This window comes from Psammomys obesus, unplaced genomic scaffold, assembly GCF_907164565.1.
Source record: "Psammomys obesus unplaced genomic scaffold, mPsaObe1.curated_primary_1811, whole genome shotgun sequence".
Taxonomy (NCBI): domain Eukaryota; kingdom Metazoa; phylum Chordata; class Mammalia; order Rodentia; family Muridae; genus Psammomys; species Psammomys obesus.
Window position 1 is genome coordinate 1,589,751 of NW_026592732.1, and position 10,793 is coordinate 1,600,543.

Consider the following 10,793-nt stretch of genomic DNA (forward strand, 5'->3'; position numbering starts at 1 on the left):
TCAGCTACATACTGAGTCCAGCCTGAGCTACCTGAGAAAGTCTCAAGGAATGAGGTAAATAAAACAAACCAACCAAAAAACCTTACTTGCACCTGAGACACGGTGCCACGCATCCTAGGCTGGCCCCAAGGATGGCTTTGAGCTTGGACCCTCATACCTTATCCAACTGCTGAAGCATACTCACTAAACTTAGTTTAGACAGTGCTGGGATTAGAGTCAGGACTTTGCAAATGCTCTACCAACTCAGCTACATATCCTGACCCCCAGGAAAAAGGTTTATAGAGCCTTAAAAGCACGGTGGCCTGCTTGTGATCTCAGCAGAAGCCATCGGCAGAGCTGAGTTCAGGCCCAGCCTTGTCTCCCGGCCAGCTAGGCACTACAAACAACAGCCACTTATTAGAACCTCAGAGTCTGTTGATTTGGGGCTCATTCCTGCTCCCAACCCCAGCAGCATCCCCCTAGAATTCTTACCTTCTGGGGGCCCAGGCCAGGGCACAAGGCTAGATCCTCCCTTGATGCAGTGAAGAGCTGTTCGAGGGACTGAAAGGTAGAACGGAGGGTTCAGGGCATTGTAAGCTAAACCCTCACCTGTCCCAGTGCAGGGGCCCTAGGATGTCCCTGGGGGAGGAGTGGGGCTGGGAAGTGAGGAGGGAGTGCCTAAAGGCTTCTTACTCCAAATGTAGCCAGGAGGGTCTGGCTGTCCGTCTTGTTGACTGATTTCACGGTTGTCAGACACTCAGTGGCCTGGAAGGGAGAGGGAGAGTGCTGTCTTGGGAGTTGGGCTTAGGGGCCGCCTGTGAACACTACACTGCTTTAGATGGCAGGTGCAGGAGGAGTCCCACAAGTTTGAGTCCAGCCTGGTCTACAGCAACAAAGTGGGGCTGGCTTGGTGATTATGAACACACCCGCCCTTCAGAGGCCCCAAGTTCAGTTCCCGGGACACACTCTGGGTGATGCACTTTTTTGAGACCCAGTCTTTAGATAGATCCCTGATTGGCCTACAACTAGGTGGACCAGGCTAGCTCAGGATCCCCGGTGAGCCACCAGCCTTTGCCTCTCTAGTGCTGGGAATAAAGGTGGCTGCTGCCACAGCTGACTTTTAACACGGCCGGGTGAGCAGGGCAGGGCCACACTGGCTCCATGTTGGACAGGTCTCTTCTCCCTCTGGGGTAATGGTGAACTCACTGTAGGGCCGGTAAAGCTCAGGAGCAGATTGCCTTAGAGCTGAAAATACCAATTCCTTTACACAATAACACCCAAGTGGCCCCTGCGTGCTGCTCTGGGGTGCAGTGGTCAGCAGGGCCAACGTGGTTCCAGCGTGGCACTCTGCTCTGCTAGGCTGAGGGGGTTGAAGGAGGGCTTTTGGGGGAGGAAGCATCGGGCTGGCCTGGGAAATGGATTCCAGCAGTGGAAATAGGAGGTAGCTATTGAGGGCAGGCTAGGGGTCAGGTTAAGGGGACAGGTCTAGTTTGCTCTTAAAAGACCCTTCGGGTTGGTGGGAGAGGATGAGGGAGGACTGGACAGGGGAGGGAGGCCTTGGCATGGATGGACTTCCTTTGGGAAGGACCACGCTCAGCCTAGAAGCCATTAAAGGGTACAGAATAGGGAGGTGCAGAAGGAGGGGAGGCGGTCTTACGCGGGACAGGAAGTTCTGATCCAGCTTCTCCATGAGGAGGTCGGCGGGCTTCTGCTCATACACCTTGTAGGTCTCCAGGTACCGCCCCGCTTCCTCTGCACTGCGTGACAGGACACACGTCAGCTGGGGCAAGGACTGTCATTCAGGACTCCTTCATAGGACTGCGAAATTCCAAAAAGAGGCCAATCCCAACCCAACTCCTGCCCTCAGCAGTGAACCCCGTGGGGTGGGTTCTCACACGTTATTTAGTCATGCTGGGGAAGAAACCCAGGATATTGAACATGCTAGACACCCTACTTCTCACTCAGGCCCTCCAGCTCCTCACTGGGGGATTCTAGGTAGGGGCTCTACCACTAACCCATACCCCAGCCCCTCACTGGGAGATTCTAGGCAGGGGCTCTACCACTAACCTACACCCCTAGCCCCTCATCTCACTCTTATGTCCCTTCCTCCACGACAGAGTCTCACTATGTATCCCTGCCTGGCCTTGAATGATGATCCTCTTGCCTCAGCTTACTAAGTGCTAGGATTACAGATGTACAGCGCCACATCTAGCCTAAGATTTCTTTTTCTTTTTTACCCCCAGCCAGGGTTTCTCTTTGTAACCCTGACTGTCCTGGACTCACTTTGTAGACCAGGCTGGCCTTGAACTCACAGTGGTCCGCCTGCGACTCCTTCCCAGAGTGCTGGGATTTCAGGCATGAGCCACCTCACTGGGCTGGCCTAAGATTTCTTTCTTTCTGAGACAGGATCTCACACATCGCACTAGCTTTAAACTGCTTATTTAGTTAAAGATCCTCCTGTCTCTGCTTCCCAAGTGCTGGATTACAGGCGTAAGCCACTGTGCCCGGGTTATGCAGTACAGGGCTTCCTGAGTGCCATGAAGCTCTGCCAACCGAGACAGCCCCAACATGTGCACACACTCTTGCCAACTCTCCTTCTAAATTGAAAGCTATTCATTTACCAGGATTTCGTTCTATTCATGGTGTGAGGAAAGGCTGCTGTCTTTTTTTTCCCCCTTCTTCTTCCCCAAATGGTCTATTTATTTGTGGTTTTGATGGTGAACCAATTAGATGACCTCTGAGATGCAGAGTTTCTTCAGTTGTTAGTTCTAACCTGGTTCTCTCTGGCCTCTGGTCTCATCAGCTCAGGATGGCTTGAATTCTTGACCTGCTGGCCTTGGACTCACCACTGCTGGGATTATAGGCTTGTGCTACCAAGCCAGGTTAGGAATGACCACACAGGCTGGAGCAGGGGTTGGGTGGGAGGGACCCGTGTCTCACCTCCAGGCCAGGATCAGGGTGCAGTCAGCCAGGATACACATCTTAGCCAGCTCCTTTAAGGCCTGCTGGGGATCTTTCTGGAAGAGAAAGTCACAAGTAGAGAGCCAGGAACAAAGCAGGGATTTACAGTGTAAGAACCCAACAGCTGGGCTGGAGAGAGACGGCACTGTTGGTAAAGCCACAAGGACCAGAGTTCAGTCCCCATGGATAAAAGCTGGGTGTGGTGGCCCAGGTCCCAGTGAGAAGCCATGCCAAAACAAAAGCCCACAGTGTATGCACAGGGCCTCGTGAGCATCACTTCTCTGTGGGTGAAAGTGCCTATCTTCAGGCTAGACCACCTGAGTCTGATCCCCAAGATCTACATGGGAGGAGAGAACCAACCCCCAAAAATTGCCCTTTGACTTAGGATTGTGTGTTCCATGTATGCACACACAAACAAAAACAAATACATGTAAAAAAAAGTCTTTAAGGCTTAAACTTTAATGCCAGCACCCAGAAAGCTAGGCCAGGAGGTTGTCAGGAGTTCAAGGCCAGCCTGGGCTGTATTGTGAGACTCTGCCTATAATTAACAACAACAATAAAAACCTGATGGTGGCCAGGACTACAAACATGGAGAAATTGAGGATCTGACATAACAGACTGTGGTGACAGATGAAGAACAAGATCTTCAAGGGACATGACTTGCAATACTGTGAACTAAACATCCTAGGCAAAAGCTCTACCACTGAGCCACACCCCAGCCCCTCACTGGGAGATTCTAGGCAGGGGCTCTGCCACTGAGCCACACCCCAGCCCCTCACTGGGAGATTCTAGGCAGGTGTTCTCCTGCTGAGCTAGAAATCCCTATCTTTTATTTCTATTTGAGTAAAGTCTCACTCTGTAGCCCAAACTGGCTCAGGAACTCATGATTCTGCTGCCTGAGTCTCCAGAGTGCTGGGATTGGATGGCAGGAATGCACCACCAGGTCTGTGTCTAGACAACTTTTCCTTCCTACCTCCCAGCCCGTGCAGGCTTCCTCAGAGACCTGTGGCAATCAGCTGTGAAAATCTAATGCTCGATGAGGCCCTAACAGGTACTTTGTCTTAAAAGGACTCGGCAGCTGTGCCGTAAACGTCAGGCTCTGTGCTCCCACTGCATGGAGAGAGTGATGCCAGCCGAGGCAGCTGCTTACCACGTCCACCTGGACCAGCAGCACTCGGAGGGCGAAGGTCTTCCCCAGGCTCTGCAGCCGTTCGTGGATGTAGTCTGGATGGAGGTTGTGGTAGCGGAGGCTGGCGTGGACAGGGAAGGGAACAGGTCAAGGGTCTCATCTGAGACCCCAGACATCCTTATCCTCACTGGCATGCAGAGGTTGGGACCTATCCTTGCTAGAGACCCAGAAAAGTCAACTGACTAGGATAGATTTCAAGGAAGGGTCCATGGCTGGTAAGGGCAGCCAGCTGTGGTGTTCTCAGGAGCTGGACACTTGGCTTCTCCCCTCAAATCAGGGTCCAGCCCTCTTCCCTCAGACCAAGGAATACAGACCCCAGGCCTCCCTCAGATACAGAAGTCCAGGCCCCAGCCTCCATTCTTCAAATCCAGGGTCTAGGCCCAGCCCTCCTCCCTCACAGCCTAGAGTCCAGCCTCAGCTACTCTTGCTCTGGACAACTGGAGGCCACAACCCCTTCAACAAAGAGCCATGCTCAGGTCCAGAGCCCACAACACTGAACTCTACTTTTCCCGCTGAATGGCTCAAAATGCCAAAACTGTGGGTCAGGACCCTCTCACCTTCCAGGCGCCCCAGAGCTCACCTAAGGAAAAGGGCACAGGTGCTCTGGCCTAGCACATAGTCAGGGATCACCTCACCAAATTCCCAGGGCACATTGCGTACGAACTTCAACACCGGGTTGCCCCTCTGTTGGGAGAAAGGTGAAAGCCACTTACAGGGTGACCCTTGGACATGGACGAAGGCTAGCTCCTCCACCTCTTCCCTCCCTAAGGCCCACCAGCTTCCTGGGTCTTTTCCAGCTTCTTTCCACACTCCTCAGCCTGGAACCTGTTCCCTCTCCCCTCCCCAGGCTTCCACCATAGTACCCCAGCCCCCTCCAGCCTCTGTCCCAGTATCAGTCCACCCTGCTGTCTGCCCTTACCTCCACCTGAGAAAGATCTACACTTGCCACTCCTACAGAGGGCCCCACATCCAAAGCCCCAGGCCCGTCCTGTCCTGTGTCTTTCTTTTCCTTCTCTGGTGGAATTTGGACCTTGTCAACACCCCTCCTCTGCCACCATAGCACCTCCGTGGCCGAGGCTACTATCACAGTTTCCTGAGGCCACCTGGCAAATGATAACCAGGGGCCTCATCTAAGCGCTACCATTGCTCCCCAGTGCCGCTGGAAGGAGAAATGCCCCTGTCCAGTTTCCCTCCTCCACTCCCTGAGAACATCCTCAACAGCCTGAGATGAAAGCTCAGGTGAGCCAAGCTCTGAGGCATCGAGGAAGCACTGAGCACACACTCTGTGTCCCCACGGGAACACAGTGGTGACTGGGCCAGGTTCTTATGGACAGGTGGACTCTGCCCTCAGGTCCAGCTCTGGCCCTCCTGAAGCCTGTGGATTCTGCTACATGCACTGTGACCTGATTCTTGAGACTGCTGGGATTTCCAAAGTGACAGCATCTGGCATGGACTTCCTAAGCCCGGAGGGACTCCTGGGGGGATGGGAACACTTGTGCACTCGCGGGTGACTCAGTGGCTCCTATCTGCCTCAGAACAGACACTGGTACCCACGCTCACAATTCAGGGAAGGCAGGAGCTCGAGGCTGAATGGTCACCAACAACTAGGGATGGCATCAATTCGAGCCTATGTCATAGCCTACCATAACCCAAAAGCACTAACTTCAAAAGCTTCCCTGCACATGGGAGTTCCTAGAGGGTGGGAGCGTAGAAGAGATTATAGGAGCTCCATCCTCTGCCCCTTCCCACGCCACGACACCCTAGGCACCCAATGGATGGAAGAGCTAATGCATGGAGAAAGGAATGAATGGACGTGAAAGGGAATGAATGAATGCATGAAGTAATTCATTCAAGCTACCACAGACATCAGGCAGCTGGCATGGTGGTACACAACTCTGATCCCAGCACTTGGGAGGCAGAGGCAAGTGGCTCTCTGAGTTCAAGGCCAGCCTGGTCTACAGAGAGTTCCAGGACAGCCAGGGCTACACAGTGAGAACCTTTATTTAAAGAAATAAATAATTATGGGCTTATTTGGTAAGGTGGCAACAACAGTAAAGTACAGACCTGAGTGGGGGTCTCCAACACCCACATAAAGAGCCAGTCTCACTCTTGGGCGGCAGGCGTTTCACTACCTGAGCGAACCCCATAGGTTCTGACCAAATGAGCAAACCTGGGGACAGGAGCAGAGCTGCCTAAAGAGAGTGGCAGCCCTAGCGGGGAGGGCCGGGGCACCCTAAACCCACAAGCCCATCAATGACTGCATGAATGTTGGGGTCTCTAGGAAGGACCGGATGGATGCTTGAGTGAAGGAGTGACGATGGGATGTATGTACGAATGACCTAGCAAACGAACGCACATAGGAATTAATGCACAAATAAAGAAATGAATGAATGCACGAATGACAGAGTGGATATATCAACGAATGAATGAATGCGGGAAGGAATTAACAGATGAAGAAGGTGATGAGTGATGAGGAAGGGATAAACAACTGCGGAGAACAGACCGTGTGATCCTCCGACTGCCTCCCACTGTTCGCCCCACTAATCCCTGTAACAGGGTCTCCCACCAGAAACCCCGGCACCCCACCTTCCCCCCCACCTGCCCCCTCACCTGCCGTGGGCTCACGATGATGCTGTTGGACTTTGCTCCTGTTTTGGGGATCTGGCTGGGGTTCTCTCCCGTCACAGGTTCGGAGCCTGTGGGCCCTTCGGCCCCAACCCTTCCTGGAGGCTGGGCGATGGCATGCTCAGGACAGGTCCGAGGGGCCGCTTGGGCGGTGGTGGGGTTCCGTGAAGATCTGAACAAGGGCTTGACCTTCTGAAAGAAGGGTTGGGGGTTGGGAAGGAACACTGGGATCCTCTCCCACCTCCGACTCTGATCGTCCTCCTTCCAGATAGATGCTTTCCAGGGGTTCTGGCTCCATTAGTGAGGTGCATGCCTAAGCATATGCAAAGCCCCAAGAGAGGCCCAGTAGCACACAGCTGTCATCCCAGCATTCGGGAGGCCATGATGCCGTAGGTCCGGCCCTACTGCCCTGTGTTGGAAAACACACCTCCTGTGTGTGCCGCCCCTGCCTTGCTCTGCTCTGGCCTCACTAGTCTTCTGTGACTCTTCAGGCTCTGTCACCTCAGAACTTTTGGGCTAGCCTCCCCTCCAGTCAGCTGTCCTCAGGGCCCCATTCCCTCACTAGTTCTTGTGGCCAGATGCTTCATTATAAGTGAAAAAAACACTATAAGTGACGACTGTTCCATCTTGAGATAGGGTTTCTCTGTGTAGCCCTGGCTGAGCCCTGGCTGTCCTGGAACTCACTCTGTAGACCAAGCTAGGCTCAAACTCAGAGATCTGCCTGCCTCTGCCTCCTGAGTGCTGGGATCAAAGGTGTGTACCACCACCACCTAGCCTGTTTTGAATTGGGGTCTCACTATGTAGCTTAAGCTAGCCTGAAACTTATGACAATCCTCCTGCCTCAGCCTTCTCAATGATGGGATTACAGGTGTTTGCCACCATGCCTGACTCCGATTTCTTTTTACCTTTCTTTTTTCTTTTTCTTTTTTTAATCAAGATTTACGTGTGTGTGTGTGTGTGTGTGTGTGTGAGTGTTTGCCACATGTGTTCAGGTGTGTGTGCCCATAGAAGCCAGAACAGGGTGTTGGATCCCTAGAACTGGACTTACATGTGAGCTGCCTGGCATGGGAGCATGAACTAAACTTGGGTCCTGGTCCCCTGGAAGAGCAGAAAATCCCTTTTTTAAAACAAAACAAAACAAAAACAGCATCAACAGGCTTTGGTGTTTCATGCCTTTAATCCCAGCACTCAAGGAGACAGAGGCAGGCAGATCTCTGTGAGTTTGAGGCCAGCCTGGTCTACAAAGCAAGTCCAGGACAGCCAAGGCTACACAGAGAAACCCTGTCTCAAACAAATCCTTCTTCATGGTGTGTGTACAGGTGTGGGTGAGTGAGATGGAGTTCCTGTGAAAGTCAGAGGGTAACCGGCAGAGTCGGTTTTGTCCTTGCACTGGTGTGGGTCCTGGGGATTGAACTGAGGTCATGAAGCTTGCTGGCTAACAGCTTTACCCACTAAGCCATCTTGCCCGCCTTTGTTTTCTCTTTCTCTTTCTCTCTCTCTTTCTTTTAAGGCAGAGTCTTGCTATGGTAGGTCTGGCTGACCTAGAACTTGCATCAACCCCCTTGACTCATCTCCCAAGTGACAGAGCATTACAGGTGTGTTTCACCACACTAAACTCTGCTTTGTGTTTTGTATGACTAGTATTCTAGATTTTCAAGAGTTTGGATCTAACATTTTTTTGTTGTTATTTTGGGTTTTTTACACTTATTTCCGCATAGGTGTGCACCCCCCCCCCCCCAGCTAAGAAATGTTTAAGGGGCTAGAGAGATGGCTTCTCAGTAAAGAGCACTGGCTGCTCTCCAAGAGGATCTGGGCTCCATTTCCAGCACCGACTCGGAGGCTCACAACACACCAGTTCCAGGGGATCCAATGCCTTCTTCTGGCCTCTGCAGTGCTACTTGTATGTAGTGCACAGACATAAGCGCTGGCAAAACATCCACTCACACATAAACAAACAAACAAATAAAGGATGATCCACTGCAGTCTCCAGGACTTGGGAGGTGGAGATAGGAGGACCGGGGTTCAAGGGCAGCTTCAGCTACACATCAATTTCAAGGCTAGCCCAGGAAACATATGACCCAATCTCAAGGATCAAAATTAAACAAAGCAAAGCCGTCACTGACCAATCACAATCACACTTGTGATCAGGCCCTCTTTTTAACCACCCTGCCACGTCATTTTACCGATGGGGAAACTGAGGCCTGCGAAGGACAGCAGGCTATTTTTCCAAAGCAGCTCAAGCCTCAAAGGTCGTAAACTCACACCGTGATCCCAAGGATCCCTTACTGCCCCCTTTACTCGCCAAAGCCCCCAAGTCCTCGCCCTTACCCCTGCAGGAGGGACCTCGTCTTCCTCCAGTGGGATGACAAACTTCTTCCTAGTGGGCTGCGGCAGACTCTCCTCTCCCTTTCCAGGATCCATTAGGGACCTACGAAGTGTGGCGACATCGTCGTTGGCCTTTCCGTCCTCCACTGGGAAACTCCGCTCACAACAGTGAACCCCAAAAGGTGGCAGGGTTCCGTAACCTTAGGTGCCACAAGACCAACCCGTGGGCCCGCCCCTTCCCGCCTTCACACTCCGGATTGGTCCAAGAGCCCTAAGGCCCCGCCCATTTATCTATCACTCCTGCCGCACCTACTCGGGAAGTTGGCCCCGCCCCCGGAGGCACACCTGGATGCGTTCGCCCCGCCCAGTCCGGCCTTGTCTCAGCCTCCGTGATGATTGGCCTCTTCCTCTGCCAATCATCAACCCGCGTCCTTCACCTCCCCTCTCCCCGACCCCGCGCGCGCCCCTCTCGTCCCTACCTCGGGGTCTAAGCACCGCCAGAGTTCACCTGCTCTTTCCCGAGGCCTAGAAGGAAATCCCACGGGGAGATAGAGGCGACGCGCCGCCGGCGCGGCTAGCGCGACCGCCGGCGGGACTCACTTCCGGCCGCTCTGGCCCGCCGCTCCTCTCACTGCTCCTCTATGGTTCTGGCGGACCGTGTAGGTTTAGGGCGGAAAGGGGCGTGGATCTTGGTGCCTGGGAGCCTTTGACACCAAGTGGTTCTGTTCCAAGGCCCTGTTGGGCGCCTCTTGTGTTCCCAGACTCCAGACCCGGCTCAGTGAAGAAGAGACTAACCAGAGAGGGGGAGGGGAAGGAGAAAGGAAGAGAGAGGAGAGGAGGGAGGCGTGATATCAAAGAGAGCCCTCCCTGTCAATGGGGGTTGGACCTCAGCCCACTGACATTGACTCACTCCAAGCCTCCTGCATCCCAAGCAGGGACTGCTCGCGACAGCTCTGACTTCCCTAGGGCTTACAGTCCAGTGGGACAGTCAGGCAGGTTGCCACCCAAACAAGGACAACTCAGAGTGGGCGGGGCCGGGAAGGGAGAGCCCAGGGGACAATGGGACCCGGTTGGGGCGGGGGGGGGGCGCCTGACCCAGCTAGGGTGTCAGAACGGGCTTCCTTCCTGAAGGAAGGGCCATCTGAGCCCCGAGACCTGCCCCGAGACCTGGGGCCCATCGATGACTTAGTATTACTCATTTCCTGAAAGGACAATTTCACCCTGTTCCAACTTGTAGTTCTCTGATTGCTAAGGAAATAGGGCATCGTTTTGTGAGTTTAATAGTCTTATATATTTTGTGTTCTTGCTCATTTCCTTTGCCCGTTTTTTTTTTTTTAAAGATTGGCTCATATCCTTTGCCCATTTTTTCAAAATGAGCAATTCAATTCAACAGTTTTTTTTTTTTTAATTAAAAAGGGGGAGGAAAAGGAGATGAGCATCTTTTTATTACTGCCCATTTATCGGAGTGATGCTTGGGTGTTGATTCTGTTAGTCACTTCCATAGATTGTAAATGTTACCTTCCGGTTCATACTTTAGGAAGTCTCCATTTTTGCGTGCATATACCAAAGTCCTCCACTTTGTTTTGGTCTTGATGTATTGAGGGAGGGCATGCCCTAAGGTCATAATATGTAATCTGCTATATCTTTTTAATGTCTTCCTAGTTATGGTGTGTGTGTGTGTGTGTGTGTGTGTGTGTGTGTGTGTGTGTGTGTG

At 52.8% G+C, this 10,793-nt stretch overlaps 1 protein-coding gene across 4 annotated transcripts in view; it reads right to left on the reverse strand.

Moving 5' to 3' along the window:
• Ercc1 (ERCC excision repair 1, endonuclease non-catalytic subunit) overlaps window positions 1-10,019 on the reverse strand; it is a 10,682-nt gene extending 663 nt beyond the window's left edge. Inside the window, exons 1-10 of one of the 4 annotated variants that reach the window (XM_055615465.1) lie at window positions 9,990-10,010; window positions 9,680-9,869; window positions 9,083-9,182; window positions 6,740-6,946; window positions 4,710-4,813; window positions 4,091-4,190; window positions 2,920-2,996; window positions 1,637-1,736; window positions 673-744; window positions 472-540 (exon numbers count right to left, since the gene is read on the reverse strand). In XM_055615465.1, coding sequence (XP_055471440.1) covers window positions 472-540; window positions 673-744; window positions 1,637-1,736; window positions 2,920-2,996; window positions 4,091-4,190; window positions 4,710-4,813; window positions 6,740-6,946; window positions 9,083-9,175 — 822 coding nt within the window. In that variant the 5' untranslated portion in view covers window positions 9,176-9,182; window positions 9,680-9,869; window positions 9,990-10,010. The other 3 variants (XM_055615467.1, XM_055615468.1, XM_055615466.1) reach the window with 3 other exon arrangements.
• Between the last annotated feature and the right edge of the window lie 774 nt (window positions 10,020-10,793).